Source organism: Erpetoichthys calabaricus, chromosome 9, assembly GCF_900747795.2.
Source record: "Erpetoichthys calabaricus chromosome 9, fErpCal1.3, whole genome shotgun sequence".
Lineage (NCBI taxonomy): Eukaryota > Metazoa > Chordata > Cladistia > Polypteriformes > Polypteridae > Erpetoichthys > Erpetoichthys calabaricus.
The window spans coordinates 136098460-136122024 of record NC_041402.2 but is presented as its reverse complement, the minus strand read 5'-3'; the positions used below and the strand labels follow the sequence as shown (position 1 = coordinate 136122024).

Genomic DNA, 23565 nt, shown 5'->3' with positions numbered 1-23565 from the left:
TACCCTCCTTCTCTCTTATGTTCATCAAACCTCTGACAATACACATCTTTAAAAACTTATTACATTATTAAAATTACACATTATACATGTAGTTTTAAATACTGAGCTAGCACAGAAAATGAAGAGTTGATCAAGTAAGGAGTTCAAATCAAAGCAAAAACTGAGTTACTGATAATGAAATTGACTGGAATACAAACTTATAGTCACAGGGATCTAAAAGTAAGAGTAATACAATATGTTTGTTTTGAAAGGTTCCCTTGTGTATTTGGAATACTGAAGATTTAAAGCTGAAAGATCCCCTTCAAAATTAGGAAAAATGAGTATGTTCAAATCTCACCTTGTTCCACTGATGGCCAAGTGCTATCTGGCACATATCCTGGTTGGTAAGGGTATTCTGAAAAGCCCTGGTGGCCGTCCACATTATCATGATAGTGACTATATGAGTAATTTGTGGGACCAGATACAGGCTGCCCTGAGATGTCATATCCAGTTGCAACAAGGTCTGGCTGACTTCTGTAAACTTGACTCTGCAAAGCATAATGTATATTAATTACAAAATAATTAGTTTTCCTTTCCTTTTGTATAATGTCTTTATATAGTGAACACTATCTAAAGGCACTTTATAAACACAGAGTAAACACAGACACACGTAATATGTTTATGTGTTTAAATATTGTATAGCATTCCTAACAATGCAATCAACATTTTGTTCCTTTAGTGTGTGTATATATACTTTATGAACATACACACACATTTATTACAATTACAACTGTTACATTAGGTTAACGGATTTGCTGAGGGTTACTCAGTGCAACAGATTAAACCAGTAACCTTGCTGCTTTGAGCTTTTTTCCTTGAGCATCTAGGTCATACTCCATTTGTATATACACTACATGACTATGTGTAGATACCTGACCATCACACCTAAATATAACAGCCTCCACTCTTACAGAAATGCATTCCACAGGACTTTGGAGAGCGTCTTTGGGAGGATGGGCTCATTCCTTCTACCCCCATGACTACCCGCAGAAATCTCAATTCTCTTTCTCTGTCTTCTCTCTCCTCAGCTGTCCTATCATCCTTATCTCCCCCTAACTGTGCTGAACCAAGCACATCAACTGTTGAGTCTGCTACCAACAGTCTTCTCTCCTCTCTCCACAACTCTTTTAATCAACTCTGCCCTTTGTCTTCCAGGCCAAAACGTACTTCTCCTCCGACCCCACGGCTGTCAGAGACACTACAAAACAACCGCAGACAACTAAGAGCAGCAGAAAGAAGATGGAGGAAAACGCATCATAACAGTGACCTCCTTTCTTTTCAATCTCTCTTATCAAAGTTTGCTACTGACCTAATTTCTGCCAAATCTTCCTTCTACAGAACCAAGTTTGAAGAATCCATATCCAACCCTCGCAAACTTTTTGCCACTTTTTCTTCACTGCTTAAATCACCATCTCCTTCTGTTTCCCCAGCTCTCTCGCCAGAGGACTTTGCTACATTCTTTGAGGATAAGGTTGATACTATCCGTAGTTCCTTCCCTCAGACTGACATCTTGCCCACCCACTCTCAACCGACCTGCGCTACCCAGCTTCATCACTTCACTCCACTTTCTCACGAGGAAGTGTCTCAGATCCTGATGGCCAGCATCCCCACAACATGTTCACTCGACCCGATCCCCTCAGGTACGTTTCAGCTCATCTCTCAGGATCTTCTCCCACATATCACACACATAGTTAATGGCTCCCTAACGACTGGCCATGTTCCCACTGCCTTTAAGTCTGCTGTTGTCACACCAATTCTTAAGAAACCTACTCTGGACTGCTCAGATGTTAACCACTACAGACCAGTATCTCTGCTCTCTTTTCTTTCTAAAGTACTGGAACGAGCAGTTTATAACCAACTTAATGTGTTTTTGTCTAATAACGCCCTTCTTGACCCTCACCAGTCTGGATTCAAAGCAGCTCACTCTACCGAGACTGCACTTCTTGCTGTCTCTGAAACACTTCACACAGCCAGATCTACCAACCTGTCCTCAGTTCTCATAATTTTGGACCTATCTGCAGCCTTTGACACGGTCAACCATCAGATACTTCTGGAAACTCTCTCTAGTCTTGGGATCTCAGGCACTGTCTGGCAATGGTTTGCTTCTTACCTTGCTGACCGGACATTCCAGGTTGCCTGGCAAGGCTCCCAGTCAGCTCCACGAAGACTGACCACTGGTGTTCCTCAGGGCTCTGTCCTAGGACCCCTTCTCTTCTCCTTATACACAGGCTCTCTTGGGAAGGTAATAGCTGGACATGGATTCTCTTACCACTGCTATGCAGATGACACTCAACTTATTCTCTCCTTTCCACCAGATGACCAGCAGGTCTCAACCCGCATCTCAAACTGCCTTGCTGATATCTCCTCTTGGATGACATCCCACCACCTCAAGTTGAATCCCAGCAAGACTGAACTCTTGTACATCAAAGGCAACTCATCTCCGAATCTTGACCTTGCAATCTCTTTTGACAACTCGGTTATCGTCCCCTCAAAATAAGCAAGAAGTCTTGGTGTCACTCTAGATGAAGAATTGTCTTTTTCTCCACATTTCAGCAACCTCTCCAGGTCCTGCAGATATCTTCTTTACAACATCAGGAGAATCCGCCCCTTTCTCACTACAGAGGCTACTCAGCTTCTCGTCCAGACCTTGGTCATCTATCTCTAAGCTGGACTACTGCAACTCTCTGATGTCTGGACTTTCACTAAAGGCAACACGACCACTTCAATTGATCCAGAATGCAGCTGCAAGACTCATTTTTAATGTTCCCAAATTCTCACACACTACACCTCTGCTGCGGAACCTGCACTGGCTCCCTGTGGCTGCCCGCATCAGGTTCAAAACCCTAACACTTGCCTTTAAGGCCAAAACTGGAACTGCACCACCTTACATATCAGCACTGGTTAAGCAGCGTGTCACTTCTCGCTCTCTCAGAACATCAAGCACTGCTCGTCTCGAACCACCCTTACTTAAAAGAAGAGGACGACATGCATCAAGACTCTTTGCAGTATTGGCTCCTCAGTGGTGGAACGAACTTCCTCTTGCTGTACGAACAGCAGAGACCCTCACTGTCTTCAAACGGCGTCTGAAGACACACTTCTTTAAACAGCACTTGGGGGACTAAAGTCCCCATACTTCTTTCTACCCTTTTCTCAAAAAAAAAAAAAAAAAAATTTGTACTAACTCCTAGTACTAACAACTTACTATTATTTTCTTCTAGCATGGTTTTGTGTACAACTTGGTCAGCAGTAACTTGTTTAATGACAGTAGATTTAATCCTAGACTTAAAGAATGAAGAACAGTCGTAGACTACTAAGCACTGTTGTAAGTCGCTCTGGATAAGAGCGTCTGCTAAATGATGTAAATGTAAATGTGATGTCTGGTACTGGTGTTGGGAGAAAAGAACTGGCTTGCAATTGGCATTCCAATTCATCCCAGAGGTGGGTCATAGTCCTGCCGGAACAGAAAACTGACTTTACTGGAACCAAGAGGCCTAGGCTAAGCAATGAAAAACAACCCCAGACCCTTATCTCTTCTCTACTGAACTTTACAGTAGACACTAGGCAATCAGGAAAGTGGGGCTAAGCAATGAAAAACAACCTCAGACCCTTATCTCTTCTCTATTGAACTTTACAGTAGACACTATGCAATCAGGAAAGTGGGACTAAGCAATGAAAAACAACCCCAGACCCTTTTCTCTTCTCTACTGAATTTTACAGTAGACACTATGCAATCAGGAAAGTGGGGCTAAGTAATGAAAAACAACCCCAGACCCTTACCTCTTCTCTACTGAACTTTACAGTAGACATTATACAATCAGGAAAGTGGAATTTTCCTGGCATCTGTGCAACTCAGATTCGTCTATCAGGCTGCCAAATAGTGAAACATAATTCATCATTCCAAAGAACATTTTTACTGCTCATTTGGCAGCATTCATTACACTATTCCAGTCTATGCTTAGCATTGCACATAGTGATCTTGGAAAACCAATTCATGAAGCCCCTGATGCCGATGTTGCTTCGAGAGGTAGTTTGGAACTCTGTTACAAGTTGTGCAACATAGCACTGGCAATTTTATGTGTGTTATTTGCTTCCACACTTACTGACCCTGCTCTGCGAGTCTGCACTACACTCCATGGCTGACACATTAATTTAACAATCAGATTATAATTATTACTTTATTTATTGGTGTTTTGATAAATTATCTTTGTATTACACATACTGTATATCAGAACCCACATTTTTTGTGAAAACAGTAGGTTCAGAGTTCCATGCATTACTCTCTTATTGGCTTTAAAAGGGTTAATTATCACTGAAAGTCAAAACAGTGAATTAAATTCAATACATGTCTGTTAACGATTAATCAGCCTGCATTTAAGAAATAAGTACCATAAAATTTCATATATAATGGATCAATTTTCATTCATTTTAGTTCACTAAAAATTGGGAGATATATATTTAAAGTAATAGTTTCTCACATAAATAAACATAAAACGCCTGTGGCTGAATGCAGTGTGCTGTCGTCACATGTTAGCCATCTATGGCTGCCACGATGGGGTGTTGAATAGTGAGAGGGTACAGGGTTGTTTTCTGAAAAGCACACAAAGCAATGGTTTCACTCATAAATCAACACAAAACGTCTGTTGCTGGTTCTGTGGCCACTCTCACTGTGTGTTCACCATCTCTGGCTACACCAGCAGCAGTGTCGGCGGATAGGCAGCGGAGGACACAGTGCCACACAATCTGGTAAGTGGTGGTCCTCTCAGGTGAATGTTGCCATGGCACACCACCTACCGAATGTGTGGAGCACCACGATTAGCTGGGGACCGATTAGATGACGCCGGTACCTCACTTTCGTTTTCATTCTCGATATTCAGATCACTTCCATCAAAATCGGAGTCCGACAAGTCAGAGTCCAATTCTAAATAGTAAAATATACACAAAATGTTGCCCACTGAGTATTCTGCAATGTGAATTCGCTTTGCTCTCTAACCAGATGTCGATGCCATTTTTGCATTTGTTTGCTTTTCGCTACTCATGCAGACGCTGGGATTAGATGTCACATGTCAACATGTCTAACATTTCTCCTAGTAAAGATGAGTTTTTTCGAGGTTTAAAGCTGTTTATCAGCCTCACTTCTCCTTTAATAGTCGACATCTGCTCTAAAAGAGTTAATAAAATCTTGAAAAGTTAAGGGTGCACATCATATATAAAATTTTTTTTTCCACCTGAAAATTTTGGGCTAAATCAGCATGAGCATTATACACAAGGGCACATAATATGCATGATTTTAAAGCATATAAATAGGATATTGTTCAAGCACATTAAAGAATGCAGGAAGAGAGATCCCTAAATATAAACAGTTTGCACAATACTTAAAATGGTGCAAATTTCAATATAAAGTTTAGGATAGTACCTGAAGGCCTTCTTAAGAGGACAGATGATCTCATATCTTTCCCACAGAAATAAATTGGAAACCAAGAAGGTATCAGAGCTAACCAGCGAAATTACTAGAATAGATCAAGAACATGCCAGGTGTCCAAATGAGGCTCTTCATAAGAAAAGGTAGGCTCTGCATTCAGAACCTAACCTCTTAACAACTAAAGAAACTGAACTTACTCATTTTTAAATCAAGACATCATTATTATGAACATGGAGAGAAAGCTAATAAGATCTTAGCTGAACAAATCCACAAGCAAGACGTTCGCAGCAATCACCAACTCAAACAGAGACAAAATCATTGACCATAAAAATATAATGCACACATTTAGAGACTACTACAAGGCCTTGTATTCTACTGAGTTTAAAAAAGACAAGACACAATCTAATGCATTTCTGGATGCATTACATTACCACAAATAGATACTCTCAGTGCAGAGGAATTGGATAAACCTTTAGCACTATCAGAATTACTAAATGCTATAAATTCACTTCAGAGTGGGAAAGCAGCAGGCCCTGATGGCTACCCTGTCAAATTTTATACGAAATTCTCCACTTAGCTAGCTCCCCTTTTATTAGCAACATTCACAGACGCTACAGACAATAAAATTCTACCTCAAACTTTTTGCCAAGCATTAATCACTGTCTTTCCTAAACAAAATAAGGACTTATTACAATGTGCATCATACAGACCAATTTCACTTCTGAATAATGATGTTACGATACTCTCCAAAGTCCTAGCTAGAAGAATGGAGAAAGTGCTGCCTTCAGTAATATCACAAGATCAAACTGGATTTATTAAAGGCTGACACTTAGCTTCCAATCTTCAACACCTGTTTAATGTAATATATTCACCTGCAAAGTCAAACACCCCAGAGATGATTTTATCGTTGGATGCAGAAAAAACATTTGATATGATTGAATGGAACTACCTTTTCACTACATTGGAGAAATTTGGGTTTGGCCCAAACATTTGTGCATGGATCAAACTACTGTATACCAATCCAGAAGCTTCAGTTTGTATTAACAATATTAATTCAGACTACTTTAAAATAGAATGTGGTACCAGACAAGGATGTCCCTTGTCACCACTGCTATTCACAATCGCCATTGAACCACTGGTAGTTCACTGTCAAAATGCTTATGAGATAAAGGGGATTATCAGAGAAGGACTTAAACAGAAAATATCTCTACATGCAGATGATGTGGTACTGTACACAGCGCATCACTTTTTCCACATTTTGTTATGTTACAGCCTTATTCCAAAATGGATTAAATTCATTTTTTTTCCTCAGAATTCTACACACAACACCCCATAATGACAACATGAAAAAAGTTTAGTTGAGGTTTTTGCAAAGTTATTAAAAATAAAAAAATTGAGAAAGCACATGTACATAAGTATTCATAGCCTTTGCCGTGAAGCTCGAAATTGAGCTCAGGTGCATCCTGTTTCCCCTGATCATCCTTGAGATGTTTCTGCAGCTTAATTGGAGTCCACCTGTGGTAAATTCAGTTGATTGGGCAGGATTTGGAAAGGCACACACCTGTCTATATAAGGTCCCACAGTTGACAGTTCATGTCAGAGCACAAACCAAGCATGAAGTCAAAGGAATTGTCTGTAGACCTCCGAGACAGGATTGTCTCGAGGCACAAATCTGGGGAAGGTTACAGAAAAATTTCTGCTGCTTTGAAGGTCCCAATGAGCACAGTGGCCTCCATCATCCATAACTGGAAGAAGTTCGAAACCACCAGGACTCTTCCTAGAGTTGGCCGGCCATCTAAACTGAGCGATCTGGGGAGAAGGGCCTTAGTCAGGGAGGTGACCAAGAACCCGATGGTCACTCTGTCACAGCTCCAGAGGTCCTCTGTGGACAGAGGAGAACCTTCCAGAAGGACAACCATCTCTGCAGCAATCCACCAATCAGGCCTGTATGGTAGAGTGGCCAGACAGAAGCCACTCCTTAGTAAAAGGCACATGGCAGCCTGCCTGGAGTTTGCCAAAAGGCACCTGAAGGACTCTCAGACCATGAGAAAGAAAATTCTCTGGTCTGATGAGACAAAGATTGAACTCTTTGGTGTGAATTCCAGGCATCACGTTTGGGGGAAACCAGGCACCGCTCATCACCAGGCCAATACCATCCCTACAGTGAAGCATGGTGGTGGCAGCATCATGCTGTGGGGATGTTTTTCAGCGGCAGGAACTGGGAGACTAGTCAGGATAAAGGGAAAGATGACTGCAGCAATGTACAGAGACATCCTGGATGAAAACCTGCTCCAGAGCGCGCTCAACCTCAGACTGGGGCGACAGTTCATTTTTCAGCAGGACAATGACCCTAAGCACACAGCCAAGATATCAAAGGAGTGGCTTCAGGACAACTCTGTGAATGTCCTTGAGTTGCCCAGCCAGAGCCCAGACTTGAATCCGATTGAACATCTCTGGAGCCAATCCAAGAGCGTTATTCATTTCTCCGTGCAGCTGATTGGCTGCTGCCCTGTGACGCATCTACAGCTGAGTGTCCTTGTGTTTTCCATTGTGTTATTGTATTTATTTTGTTATTATTAAACGCACAAGATGTCGCTTAAACGCCCTGCACCTTCTAAGGCTTCTGGCACTGAACCTAAGCGACAGAAGAAGTTTAAAACACTCCAGGAGAAGGTTGAATTACTGGATTTGTTCCGGGATCTAAAAAGTTATGCTGCAGTAGCGCTCCACTACGACATTAATGAAAGCACCGCATGCTACATAAAGAAGAACAAAGACGCGATCTGGAGTACCGTAGCTGTAAGTTTCTGTGATAGTGCCAAAAAGGTAACGACCGTAAGGAATAAAAATATCATCAGGATGGAATCTGCCTTGGCATTGTGGATCACCGACTGCAGGAAGAACAACATCCTCTTGGACGGTAACATGATCAGTGAGAAAGCACAGAAATTGTACCAGCAGTTTGCTACAGGAGACAATGTAGCAACTTCCCATCACAATGTTCCTGAAACCTATAAAGAAAAGCCAGCACGAAACCCCACCAGAAGAAGGCCTGTCCAAAGATACGACTCCTCCTGAAGCGCCTGAAGAAGAGGCGCCACCCGAGGAGTTTTAAATCCTCTGCATCGTACTGCACCGCTACTTCATCATCATCATCAATATCATTCATCATTGGTGAGTACCCGTACATTTTACTTTATTTTAATTAAATGAAATTATTATGTACAGTGCATCCAGAAAGTATTCACAGCGCATCACTTTTTCCATATTTTGTTATGTTACAGCCTTATTCCAAAATGGATTAAATTCATTTTTTTCCTCAGAATTCTACACACAACACCCCATAATGACAACGTGAAAAAAGTTTACTTGAGGTTTTTGCAAATTTATTAAAAATAAAAAAACTGAGAAATCACATGTACATAAGTATTCACAGCCTTTGCTCAATACATTGTCGACGCACCTTTGGCAGCAATTACAGCCTCAAGTCTTATTGAATATGATGCCACAAGCTTGGCACACCTATCCTTGGCCAGTTTCGTCCATTCCTCTTTGCAGCACCTCTCAAGCTCCATCACGTTGGATGGGAAGCGTCGGTGCACAGCCATTTTAAGATCTCTCCAGGGATGTTCAATCGGATTCAAGTCTAGGCTCTGACTGGGCCACTCAAAGACATTCACAGAGTTGTCCTGAAGCCACTCCTTTGATATCTTGGCTGTGTGCTTAGGGTCGTTGTTCTGCTGAAAGATGAACCGTTGCCCCAGTCTGAGGTCAAGAGTGCTCTGGAGCAGGTTTTCATCCAGGATGTCTCTGTACATTGCTGCAGTCATCTTTCCCTTTATCCTGACTAGTCTCCCAGTTCCTGCCGCTGAAAAACATCCCCACAGCATGATTCAGCCACCACCATGCTTCACTGTAGGGATGGTGCCAGGTTTCCTCCAAACGTGACGCCTGGCATTCACACCAAAGAATTCAATCTTTGTCTCATTAGACCAGAGAATTTTCTTTCTCATGGTCTGAGAGTCCTTCAGGTGCCTTTTGGCAAACTCCAGGCGGGCTGCCATGTGCCTTTTACTAAGGAGTGGCTTCTGTCTGGCCACTCTACCATGCAGGCCTGATTGGTGGATTGCTGCAGAGATGGTTGTCCTTCTGGAAGGTTCTCCTCTCTCCACAGAGGACCTCTGGAGCTCTGACAGAGTGACCATCGGGTTCTTGGTCACCTCCCTGACTAAGGCCCTACTCCCCAGATCGCTCAGTTTAGATGGCCAGCCAGCTCTAGGAAGAGTCCTGGTGGTTTCGAACTTCTTCCACTCACGGATGATGGAGGCCACTGTGTTCATTGGGACCTTCAAAGCAGCAGAAATTTTTCTGTAACCTTCCCCAGATTTGTGCCTCGAGACAATCCTGTCTCGGAGGTCTACAGACAATTCCTTTGACTTCATGCTTGGTTTGTGCTCTGACATGAACTGTCAACTGTGGGACCTTATATAGACAGGTGTGTGCCTTTCCAAATCATGTCCAGTCAACTGAATTTACCACAGGTGGACTCCAATTAAGCTGCAGAAACCTCTCAAGGATGATCAGGGGAAACAGGATGTACCTGAGCTCAATTTCGAGCTTCACGGCAAAGGCTGTGAATACTTATGTACATGTGCTTTCTCAATTTTTTTATTTTTAATAAATTTGCAAAAACCTCAAGTAAACTTTTTTCACGTTGTCATTATGGGGTGTTGTGTGTAGAATTCTGAGGAAAAAAATGAATTTAATCCATTTTGGAATAAGGCTGTAACATAACAAAATGTGGAAAAAGTGATGCGCTGTGAATACTTTCCGGATGCACTGTATATACTCTATAAGAAATAAAACGACAGCACATACCAAAGAAAACACGCTTGCATGAATTATAGTACGTATAGCGGTAACATCAGTATTTTACATTCTAGAACCACGGGAGACATTGCAGTACAGTACTGTACAGTATATGGGTATACCTTTACATTATGTTTTAAGGTAATGTATTAAGGTAATTTTTTAGGTAATGTATCAATGTATTAAGCTGAGTTTGCAACGCAATTAAAGTGATTTTGGAGGCATACTGTATTTAGGGTTTAAACTATAAAAACAGGCATTTAAAAGGCATTTTTTAACCACATCCAAATGTCACAGTTTTTCACAATTCGCAAGTGCTCTAGGAACGTAAACCCCGCAAATTTTGGGGGTGTACTGTATTAGATTGGACACCTTCCCTTTTATCATTGCAGATCAGTTTAAATACCTAGGGGTAAATATAACAAGTAAACATAAAGCTCTTTATCAACAAAATTTTTCCGTCTGTATGGAAAAAATTAAGCAACACTTGCATAGAAGGTCAACCCTTCAACTCACTTTAGCTGGAAGAATTAACATTGTTAAGATGAATAAACTTCCTAAGCTTCTCTTTTTATTTCAAAACATTCCCATATACATCAATAAATCGTTTAAGAAATTAGATTCAACCATAACCTCATTTATTTGGATTTCAAAACAGCCACGTATCCATAGAGCAACCCTACAAAGACCTAAGGCAGAAGGTGGCATGGTTGTACCTAACTTTCAATTTTATTACTGGGCAGCAAACATACAAACTATAAAAAAACTGGACATGGACACAAATAGATGAACATACACAGGCTTGGTCCGCAAAAGAAATAAAATCCTGCAGTATTTCTTTATATTCGCTGCTTTGTGCCCCAATAAATGCAAGTTATCACCAATATACTAACAACCCAATTGTGCTTCACTCAATCAGAATATGGAACCAATGTAGGAAGTACTTTAAGATATAGAAGCTTTTATCTGTGGCACCTCTGCCCAAGAACCACATTTTTCCACCCTAGCACACATATGCAGTTTTTAATATCTGGAAAACATTTGTGATTAAATCACTAAAGAGATCTGTACATAGACAACGTCATTGCATCCTATGAACAATTACATTCCAAATGTAACTTTCCAGCAACACATTTCTTTCGCTACCTTCAAATTAGAAACTTTATTAAACAGAACCCGCCCAATTTTCCTCACCTCCCACCTCCCTCTATGCTAGAAAAAAATATTCCTCAATCTCGAGGACTCAGACAGCATTTCTGCAATATATAAACCAATTTTGCAGTCTCTCCCTTTCAAAGATCCAAGAGGACAGTGGGAAAAGGATCTCTCACTCAATATCTCAGAAAAGGAGTGGAAGGTAGCAATGCAGAGAATTCACTTGAGCTCACTATGTGCAAAGCATACAATTATTCATCTCAAAATTATATATCGAGCACATCTATCTCATTTAAAATTGTCCAAAATGTTTCCAGGGCAAGATCCAACCCGCAAACACTACAATCAAGTTCCGGCCTCACTGGGTCACATGTTTTGGGCCTGCACCAAATTAACATCATTCTGGGCTAAAATTTTTAAATGCCTATCAGACAGCCTAGGTGTCACAATCCCTCCTAACACATTAACGGATGTGTTTGGTGTACTCCCACATGGGCTTAAAGTGGAGAAGAACAAACAAATTATAATTGCCTTTACTACACTATTGGCACGTAGACTTATTTTGCTCAACTGGAAGAATCCTAACTCTCCTCTTTTAAGTCAGTGGGTAACTAATGTTATATACTATTTGAAATTGGAAAAAATCAGATTCTCACTTAGAGGATCTGTGCAGAACTTTTTCAAAACCTGGTAGGATCTAATCAATAACATTTTAGAGTAAGCTTTTAAAGCACTGAGAAAACAGATTCTCTCCCCATTTCTTTTTCTTCTCCATTGATCTTTATTCACTTATTAATTCATCTATTTACTTATTTTTACTAGCTTTAAGTTTTACTCTGCTGGCCCTGTTCTCTTTCTCAGGGGTGGGGGTTGATTTGTTTTCAATCCTATTTTTGTAAAAATTGATTTATTTGTATGGAATGTTGTGTGATTTCAATAAATTCAATAAAATAAAAAAAGGATAATAATAAACTAAACACTTCAGGGACACAGAAGAAGTAACTTGTGATTAAGAACCTGGCCATATGAAAACAGGAAAAACTTAGTTAAGGAATATGACTTGGCATTCCTGGAAAAAAACAAGTGTAAGGAAAAAGGAAAAACAAACACAGTAACGCAGAAAAAAGACTTTTAAAACAATTAATACATTTTTAACATTGTCCTCTTTTCATTGTCTGTTGACAACAATTTTAATTTCACGCAATACCAATATAGAGTTCTCAGTAGCATTCAAACTTGTTTTTAAAATTACAAGGTAACTCTGTGAAACCTACTGCTCAGTGCAATGTGCACACAATGCTAATTTGTGTTTACCAGCAATGTATGTCAGAGATATTATTTTGATTCTTCCACATCTACTGTATATACTTCTTTTCAAATTTAAAAAGGCTAACAGATCATGTCTGTTTTACCTGCTGAGATCGAGAGCTGAAGCTACTCCTGCGACTATTTTGGCTCCGGGTGCTATGCACACTCCGGGCTGAATGCTCACTGTGCACACTTCGTCGGTCACAATCATCACCATAGGGCTCTCTCCGCTTCACAAACTCATCATCAAAACTTGAATCATAACGAGGATCATACTGCCAGCGATCATCATATCCTTCACGCCTGTTCAAGTGAAAGAGAAAACAGTTTACATTTGAGAAACAATTCTCACAGCTGTATTAATTTTTCACTAAAAAGCACTGATTAAATTTATATCTAAGCACTAGGCTTTTGTAGCAAAGAATCCCACAGATTATGTTAAAAAAACAAGTGAAGCAAGGTTTATTTTAGTTGGTCCCTGTACTTAGCTTACAATAAAAAGAAAAAAAAAGAACAACAACTTTTAATATACAGTAGACCCCCGCGAAGTTGCGGTTCAGAATTCACGGCCTCAGTCATTTGCGGATTTTTCCTTACAACCTATCTAATAATTGTTAGCGGAAACCGCAAATATCCTCCACAATTTTTATGGCTTTTTTCGTGGAAATATTATACTGTAGAGAGAACAGGAAGCAACTGTAGAGGAAAACGCAGCTTGGGATGGTGAAAGTAGCCAATAGAATTTGAATTTGAAACTGCAACTCCCAGCAGTGGCTCTGATTGGTCTTCTGCTGAGGGTGCTGGGGCTGTTAGGATCAAAGGATGTCAGCTTGGCTTTTTAAAAGGGGGCCGGTGACCAAAAGCAAAAAAAAAAAAAGTTTTTGTAATTTGTGTTTCAAGTTCCTGTCTGTCTGCCTGCCTTCTGTTGGGTAACCTGTACTAATTCGTTTTGTCCTGGATCGTTTCGTGTTTGGAGTCTGGATTGTCTGCCGTCTGCCTGTGTACATGGGGACTGTAAGTGGATTCATGGCCATCCTGCAAAGAAAGGAGCACTCCTGAACCTGTCCACCCATCGTCACCATTTCGGGAACTAGCGGTAGGACTATCTTTACATTCCCATTCAACGTGCACATCTCTGGACTATCGATTTTCATCATTACATTTCATCCGTTGCCATTTTTTCATGAATGTTTTTCATGATTTACTGTGTGTGTTTTGTTTGTGCTTTGTTGTATTTAATGTGTAATCGGCATAAAGGGAACAGGGGTGGTATTGTTTTCATTTATTTCATTTGTTTTCATTACATTATTTATTTGCTGTTTGATTGCCGGTTTGCTTTGTTTTTGTCTGTTTGTGAGTGCATGCGGGTCAGGCCAAGGCTGGGTGCGTCCATGGAATCTCCACCATAAAAATAAATAAATCGCCGTCTTCTTGACGGTGTAAGTCTTAGTGGCACCAGACCGCTACAGCGTTATTCATTTCTCGTTGCTGCCGATTGACTGTGATGCATATCCAGCTGAGTGTTCTTGTGTTTTCCGTTTTGTTCCTCTTAACCCTTAAACTGCCACAACCAGCTATAGTCGTTTCCCAGTGCCATATGCGAGCACGCAGGAGCTGATCAGTCAATGCCGTACATTCGTTGAGCAGCCAGCTCATGACCACTGCCAGCCCCTTGTGAGCAGGTGGGCTGCACACACCCCTAGAAGACACGGATGCTCCTCAAAAAAAACCCTCTTAAAAAACGCTGATAGACTACTTCACATTGCTTCCTTACTTGCGGCTGCTCTGTCACGTGATATGCTTCTCGCGCGACGCAAGCCTGAACAGCACCTGTCCTTTTTGGCTGATTGCTTTGTTTCTCTCTCCTCCCCCAGATATCCTCTGCTCCCCTATGATGTTTGTCTATTCTTTAATTGAGAACTAACTGCATACTGAGCTAATTTTACTTCTGAAAGAGACATGTTTGTTTGAAGTGTTTGAATAAAGTTCCTGTTTCTACAATCTCCTTTGTTTCTGTGCAGCCTCACTATCTCTGGGATTCAGCCGCTACACTAGACTAGCCTGCCAGCGTCAGCATTTACCTCTGTGTGCTTGAGTGTAGCCAGTTCAAGAGCAGTTGTCTCGATAATTTACTGAATTTCATTCGTTGCGTCAGCTGCACCTTGTACATATTGTTCCAGTAGTTTTTTTTAAATAGTTTTTACAGTTCATTAGCAGTGTGTAAAATGATTAGTTTGCAGTAATTGTGATGCTCTTTGCATGAAAACAAGTGTTCTATTAAAATTTCACTTTTTCGTTGTGAATTGTGATGTTTACTTAAAGTGCAGCAAAAAAGTATTTGGCGTCCAGGGATGCATTAAACGCCAAGTATGTGGCAGTTTAAGAGTTAAAGCCCCAAGATGCCACCGAAAGGCCCTGCGCCTTCTAAGGCTTCTGGCAATGAAAACACGCTTGCATGAATTACAGCACATATAGCGGTAACGTCAGTATTTTACATTCTAGCACTGCGGGAGACATTGCAGTACAGTATACAGGTTTACCTTTACATTCTTTATTTTTAGTTAATGTATTAAGCTGAGTTTGAAATTAAAGTGTTTTGGTGGTATATTTAGGGTTTAAACTATAAAAATAGGCATTGTTTTAACCACATCCAAAACTCACGTTTTTTCACAATTAGCAGGTGCTCTAGGAACGTAACCCCCGCGAATTATAGGGGTGTACTGTACACCATATCTTAAACATGTTGTGTTAATGTTCCCAAAGTAAGTAAATCAAATGAACTTCACATCAGTTGAACTTCCTAGTTTTCAAATAGCTGAGAGGCTATCAGAAACCAAAACTGATGTTTGGAGACTTTTCTTGTAGGTTTCTACATCCTTTAAGTATAGCTTCCAGTGTGCTTTCCTCATTCTGGCATTGTCTTCCTAAAAAATGTCACCGGGTTTGGCAGGAAAGTGGGGATTTGATGCAAATTGAATCCAAGCTAGAAAAACTTTACTTCAATCTGGCATCTTCATTTCCAGCCTTGACTGAAACTTTCATTAGTTGCACAGCATACCAATGTATTCATAATGACAGTGAGGTATTTTTGCTGATGTAACAAGGAATTCCATGAAGTTCTAATAAGCTCTTTCTAAAATGTTTAGAAGTTTCTTACATCAATCAAGCATGGCACTACTGAGCGACACCTGTTGAACACAATTTGATTTTCAAGAGCTATAAACTTTCCACTAAATTAAGCATTAAATGTAATACTCTGCTCAAAACATACATACATTCATACATAAATAAACTTTGCTGCGGCTGCTTAGGTTGGATTTATACTTTATTAGCATATCATTGGCCCCATCAATAGCAAAATGTATCTCTAATCAGCACAGCACTTGCACATGAACACAACTGTAGTATGATACCTTAGGACTTTCAACTTCTCTCTAACTGGAACACACAAAGACTTACTCCTCCCAGTTTACATAATAGAGAGAATGTGACAGTTGTTATATTTTTTAGTTTCAGGTCATATAGACAAGTCTAGCAGCAAAAGAACATTAATGTCCACGAGTAACATTTCCTACGAATCACAAACAATTTATTTAGGGAGTCACAGACCAAAAAACATTTGACAATTTATAACTGACAGCGTGGGCTTGTTTTGCAGCTAGTCTTGAGAGATTCACCATGCGTTATGATAGTTGATGTGAACTTCTCTCTGCGCTTTCTCTTAAATGTTTTTGATGGCGATTGTTTAGTTAGTATTCTGGTTAACCAGAAAAAACTTTTAACAGATGAAAAAAAGGGCAAACCTAATGATTTGACTGTTTAAACAAATAAAGTGTTCATTTCGTTAAACACCTGGACCATTATATATATACTAGCCAACCCGCGGCGTACCATACGCTGCATAATCAGGCCGCTTTTTTAATGATTTTTAAGCAGAGGGAGAAAATTAACATTTGAAAAATCGGAAATGTAATAAATCACCAAGAAAAGTAACATTTCATGTGCCCACGTCCAACTCGTCACCTGAGTCATTTTCCTCTTTGCACAGTCCATATGCACGTGTGAGTGACGTAGAGTTTTCATTGTTGTTTGCGGTTTTGGCTGCTTTTCTATATATAATCCACCATGTCATCCGACTATGGTAGTAGCGAGGGGGGGCGTACAAAGGGCAGGGACATAATCAGTGCGAGCGTATGAGCCGCTAGCCATGTTTTTGAAAGTTTGGCCCTGTGCCTTATTAATTGTCATCACAAAGGCAAGTCTAACAGGAAATTGTCTTCGTCTTAAAGTAAAAGGCAAATTATCCGCGACAAACTGCTTTACACGCTGCATACCAACTCGCGGTGTAGTATACGCCGCATAATCACGCTGCTTTTTTAATGTTTTTTAAGTAGAGGGAAAAAAATGAACATTTGCAAAATCCGTAATGCTGCTTTCAGTAAGTACAATGCACACTCGTTGAATTTGTCAGCCACTTTTTGCCAGCCGTCTTTTCTGGTTTGGGCCGCTTTTACAGTGTTACCGCTTGTGTATATTAAATCTTGGAATCCTTCCAGTAACTAATTAACACCCACCCACCCAGCTTATGTGAAAAAAATGCGCCCGTTCTTTCATCATTTTGTTGCAGCCTATCAAAGACTTGCTGATTATGTTTTGTAGATTCAATATATATTGGCTTTTCACACAGCCCGAGGGCGCGCATTCATCTCGGATTATTACATCCTGCTAGACTAATCTGCTACACGGCTGCGTTTGAAAAACCGACTTATCCCGGATGAGTTTCACCGGCATTAATGATTAGGAATCTGGTTGGAACAAAACCCTGTAGCCACAGGGGTTCACCAGGGCCGAGTTTGGCAAACACTGCTGAACAGAGACGAAACCGACTCAGGTGAGGAGTGGGGGCGGGCAAAGTAGTTGCAGCTATTGATTATTCAGTGTTGTTTACCTGGGTGTCTGATCTGCGTTGACTGACATGGCTGTTTTCTGCGTATCCCATGGTTGTCTACCGGCAGTGTGAATGCCTTGAGAGACAGGGCGTCCTTGTGTGGTGAGTTGTTGCAGTTTGTGATCACGTCGCCGACATTATCCCAATGTTGGCAAACAAAGCAAACATCCATGTTGCGAAGTTTGAGAGCAACAGTTTCGTCAATGACATTTTTACATCCAGCTAGTCTGTTAGACTAATGTGCTACACGTCTGCGTTTGAAAAACCGACTTATCCCGGATGAGTTTCACCGGCATTAAGGATTAGGAATCTGGTTGGAACAAAACCCTGCATACACAGGGGTTCACCAGGACCGAGTTTGGGAAACACTGCTGAACACAGACAAAACCGACTCAGGTGAGGAGTTGGGGTGGGCAAAGTGGTTGCAGCTATTGATTATTCAGTGTTGTTTGCCTGGGTGTCTGATCTGCTCAACAGGATCATAAATAAAAGGAAAACAATGTGAAGGCAATGTCACAGGTGATCCTGTGGTATAGCGGGTCCACAGCTCCCCTTCAAAAGCCCATTTTTAAATAAATAATCATCGCACTCACAGTGTAGCGAGGGGCATGGAAGTGTGGCTGAAACGGTTTCCGGGTAGACTTGTGCTGCGGGCATTTCTCCCCTGTGTAGTGTGTGAGCGAGTGAGGAGAGAGAGAGAAAGCCGGTACGTTAGAGTGAGCGAGAGCAGGCTCGAAGGCAATGTGTTCCTGTGGTATAGCGGGTCCATAGCTCCTCTTCAAAAGGCCATTTTTAATCAGGCGACTGACAGTAGTGGAGTCAGGCACAGAGAAGGTCAGCTGCAGAGAGAGCGTCTCAACTGTTGCAGGGCCTGAAGCAGGTGAGACGTTAATGAAAAAGAGGCACAGGGCTTATTGGTTTTTAGAGACTGCTTCCTTCATTGTGTTTTAACTTCAGTTTTAAAGGATTGCGCGGCTCTCTCTTGCGCTGCCTGTGTGTGCCTCTGTCTCACTGTGGCGCTGCCTCTGTGTGTGCGCGGCTCTCTCTCTCGCGCTGCCTGTGTGTGCCTATGTCTCTCTCTGGCGTTGCCTCTGTGTGTATGTGTGCTCGGCTCTCTCTCTCACGCTGCATGTGTGTGCCGCTGTCTCTCTCTGGCGCTGCCTGTGTGTGCGCGGCTCTCTCTTTCGCGCTGCCTGTGTGTGCGGCTCTGTCTCTCTGGTGCTGCCTCTGTGTGTGTGTGTGTGTGTGTGTGTGTGTGGCTCTGTCTCTCTGGCGCTGCCTGTGTGTGCGCGGCTCTCTCTCTCGCGATGCCTATGTGTGCCTCTGTCTCTCTCTGCCGCTGCCTCTAGGTGAACCAAGGTTCCACTGAGGTTGACTAATGAAAAGTCAACGTGGCTCAGAGCTGCAAGTGGACTGTGGCACAGACAAACAGAAATGACGGCATGTTTTCCGAGGCGTCGCGTCCGAGTTGGTGGGCGTTGCTCTGTGATTTTTTTGTCGTATCCAACGGTCTAAAAGTTGGTGGCCGTGGTTCCTTCCTGCGTGCGCCATTGGCGTCTTACTTGTCGGCGGTTTAGTGAATCCACGCCCCTTCCGGCGTGCTTTCCATGGGTGGCTACTTGTCTCCCGGCTTAGTGAATTATATACAGTATATTATATATATATATATATATATATATATATATATATATATATATAGATATATATATATCTATATATATATCTATATATATATATATATATATATATAATACATACGGGGTTATTACCTGGCCGGGATGCCTAAAAGGACCGGAAGGTGGCTCGAATAGCTTCCGGGCCACGAGGGGGCAACCGCCCTGGAGCAGGAGAGGACCACGGGAGAAGATCAAAAAGCTTCTGGCCTGTTGGGACCCATGGCCACCGCCAAGGGGCGCCTCAAGCCTCGTAGGACTCGAAAATACAGTAATCCCTCCTCAATCGCGGGTGTTGCGTTCCAGAGCCACCCGTGAAATAAGAAAATCCGCGAAGTAGAAACCATATGTTTATATAGTTATTTTTATATTGTCATGCTTGGGTCACAGATTTGCGCAGAAACACAGGAGGTTGTAGAGAGACAGGAACGTTATTCAAACACTGCAAACAAACATTTGTCTCTTTTTCAAAAGTTTAAACTGTGCTCCATGACAAGACAGAGATGACAGTTCCGTCTCACAATTAAAAGAATGCAAACATATCTTCCTCTTCAAAGGAGTGCGTGTCAGGAGCACAGGCTGTCACAGAGATAGAGAAAAGCAAACAAATCAATAGGGCTGCTTTTAAGTATGCGAAGCACCACGGCACAAAGCTGTTGAAGGCGGCAGCTCACACCCCCTCCGTCAGGAGCAGACAAAGAGAGAGAGAGACAGACAGAGTTTGTTTTTCAATCAAAAATCAATACGTGCCCTTCGAGCTTTTAAGTATGCGAAGCACCGGGCAGCAGGTCGTTTCAGGAAGCAGCTGCACAAAAGATAGCAACGTGAAGATAATCTTTCAGCATTTTTAGACGAGCGTCCGTATCGTCTAGGTGTGCGAACAGCCCCCTGCTCACACCCCCTACGTCAGGATCAGAGAAAGTCAGTGCAAGAGAGACAGAGAAAAGTAAGCTGGGTAGCTTCTCAGCCATCTGCCAATAGCGTCCCTTGTATGAAATCAACTGGGCAAACCAACTGAGGAAGCATGTACCAGAAATTAAAGGACCCATTGTCCGCAGAAACCCGCAAAGCAGCGAAAAATCCGCGATATATATTTAAATATGCTTACATATAAAATCCGCGATGGAGTGAAGCCGCGAAAGGCGAAGCGTGATATAGCGAGGGATTACTGTAGTTACTTCCGCCACACTTGGCAAGATGGCGGAGGAACCTGCCAGGGACGCCCGGAGTGCTTCCGGTGCAAAGGGCAGCACTTCCGCCACACCAGGAAGTGCTGCCGGATGGACATCATCAGACACCTGAAGCACATCCGGGTAGGGATAAAAGGCGCCGCCTTCTTACAGTCTGAGAGCCAGAGTCAGGAGTGGGAGTAGGACAAAGCTCCCAGGAGGAGAGGAAAGGCGGCCAAGGACTGAGACAGAGAGATATAGTGGTGATTACTGCTGTGTGCATTGTGTGCTGTGTGGAACTGTGTTTATAAATGAATAATAAACATGTGCTTTTTATAAAGATGTGGTTTCCAACTGGTGGTGTCCGGGCAAGTCTCACAATGGTGCCCGAACAGGGACCTTCCGCTTGTTACAAAGCGGGGGACCCAACAAATAAAATTTTTGTGAGCTGCCCAGTACCTCAGTCGTCCACACACACGTCCTGCATGGGGACGGTCCGCACACGCACCGCGGACGTTTCGTGAATCGCCCTGAGGCTGTCAGAGATTCTCCAGAGTGCCTTCTTCCACCCGAGGTGGGTGAGGAATGCCAGACAAGGCAGAAGAGAAGGGGATTACCCAGCGCTCGTCATCACCGGAGGGACTGCAGTTGGCACAACCACTGATGCATCCGGAGGAGTTTACCTGGAATCGCGTCACTGGCTGGGGTGTGCCTATCTTGTCCGTGAAGCCGGGACAGCGTCACTACAGGAAGGGGAGGATCCGCCATGTCTCCAGAAGCCGAGGCAGAGTGGCTGCAATGAGTCTCACAGACCCCTCGGGAGAATGGTGAAGATGGCCGTGGACCGGAAGTCCTACCCCGTGACAGGCGAGGGATTGGATGGTGTGTGCCGTGTTCCCGTCGGTGATTGGTTGACGACGGGACCGGCGAACGTCCATCCTGTGCAAGGGGAGGGTCCGGTGGAACCCGGAAGAAAGCTCCAGTGTATACAGCCAGTGAGTAGGACCGATTTACAGGTAAGTCCTCCACTGGTTGATACTGTATTTTTACCTGCAGCTCCAAAGGAATCGGAGAGGATGCTTCGGTTATGGCAGATGATGCAGCACATGGAACATGACCTCCGAGTCTGTATGGACAAGCTGAAGGCGGTTGCACCATGTCAGACGGGACGTCACAGGGCGGAAGGGCGCGACGCTGGAAATTTTGGCCAGGGGATTGTGACGGTAAAGGTGAGTAAAACCGATACTGTAAAGGAAAAGGGAGGTGCGAGCGAATTCGTTCCAGGATCGCGTGGTTCCTGGGACTTAGTAGCTGCATCTCTGACAGTAGAAGCGACACGAAGGGCTGATCGCTTGGAAGGGGTGAAGCCAAGACGCCGGCTGACGAGGGTCTTGGTGCCCTACCGCCGGAGCCAGCATCAGTCTCGCGTCATTCTACAGGGGCGCAGACGGCAAGGGGTCTTTTCCTTTCCCGTAGGAAGACCCAAGCCATCAGAATGCCCCAGAGGAATAGGAAGAATCGAAGGAGGAAAGCCGGTTCTTCCTACAAAGGGAGACGTGAGCCTGTGAACTCACGTAGAGTGATAGGTCGTCCTCTGCGCGGGCAGAGGGAAACCCCAGAAGTCAGCAAGGGCGATCCCAATATGTAACCCAATGAAGGGGAGTGGACAATACAGGAGCGGGTGCCGAAGTTTTGGCAACCAGGGTGCTGGTCAAAGGGAGGAGCGTTGGCCCTATTTCAGAAGGTAAAAAGCCAGACAGAGGGTGCTGGTCAAAGGGAGGAGCGTTGGCCCTAGTTTTGGCAACCAGGGTGCTGGTCAAAGGGAGGAGCGCTGGCCCTATTTCAGAAGGTAAAAAGCCAGACAGAGGGTGCTGGTCAAAGGGAGGAGCGTTGGCCCTATTTCAGAAGGTAAAAAGCCAGACAGTGGCATTAGGGCAACGTCTCCGCCCCTAGGCATATTTTATATTTTATAGGACCAGGCCTTGGGAGAAAACCAATGATGCCCGCTTCATCGGAATTACCCACTCGCAGGACAGGCCGCTACGAAGGACTGTTCTTTGCTGGTGCTGGGGCACTGTGGCAGATTGCTGGGGTTATTACCTCAGAATTCATTCGGCTGCTTCTGTCCTGTGTCGCATCATCAATAAACACTAGTGTCCCAGTGCCACTGGCAGCCATACACGCCCAAGCCATCACACTGCCTCCACCGTGTTTTACAGATGATGTGGTATGCTTTGGATAATGAGCTGTTCCACGCCTTCTCCATTCTTTTTCTTGCCATCATTCTGGTAGAGGTTGATCTTGGTTTCATCTGTCCAAAGAATGTTTTTCCAGAACTATGCTGGCTTTTTTAGATGTTCTTTAGCAAAGTCCAATCTAGCCTTTCTATTCTTGAGGCTTATGAGTGGCTTGCACCTTACAGTGCACCCTCTGTGTTTACTTTCATGCAGTCTTCTCTTTATGGTAGACTTGGATAGCGATACGCCTACCCCTTGGAGAGTGTTGTTCACTTGGATGGCTGTTGTGAAGGGGTTTCTCTTCACCATGGAAATGATTCTGCGATCATCCATCACTGTTGTCTTCCATGGACATCCAGGTCTTTTTGTGTTGCTGAGTTCACCAGTGCTTGCTTTCTTTCTCAGGATGTACCAAACTGTAGATTTTGCCACTCGTAATATTGTAGCAATTTCTCGGATGGGTTTTTTCTGTTTTCGCAGCTTAAGGATGGCTTCTTTCACCTGCATGGAGAGCTCCTTTGACCGCATGTTGTCTGTTCACAGCAAAATCTTCCACATGCAAGCACCACACCTCAAATCAACTCCAGGCCTTTTATCTGCTTAACTGATAATGACATAACGATGGACTTGCCGACACCTGCCCATGAAATAGCCTTTGAGTCAATTGTCCAATTACTTTTGAGCCCCTGAAATGAAGGGATTGTGTTAAAAAATGCTTTAGTTGCCTCACATTTTTATGCAATCGTTT

At 42.9% G+C, this 23565-nt stretch overlaps 1 protein-coding gene across 11 annotated transcripts in view; it reads right to left on the bottom strand.

The window, feature by feature from the left end:
* The window catches only part of sec16a (SEC16 homolog A, endoplasmic reticulum export factor), a 257384-nt gene that overhangs the window by 153959 nt on the left and 79860 nt on the right, over positions 1-23565 (bottom strand). For all 11 annotated transcript variants that reach the window (XM_028810200.2, XM_028810204.2, XM_028810205.2 and 8 more), the window contains 2 exons: positions 12895-13093; positions 338-527 (listed from right to left, as the gene is read on the bottom strand). In XM_028810200.2, the coding sequence (XP_028666033.1) occupies positions 338-527; positions 12895-13093 (389 nt within the window). The remainder of the gene's footprint in view (positions 1-337; positions 528-12894; positions 13094-23565) is intronic.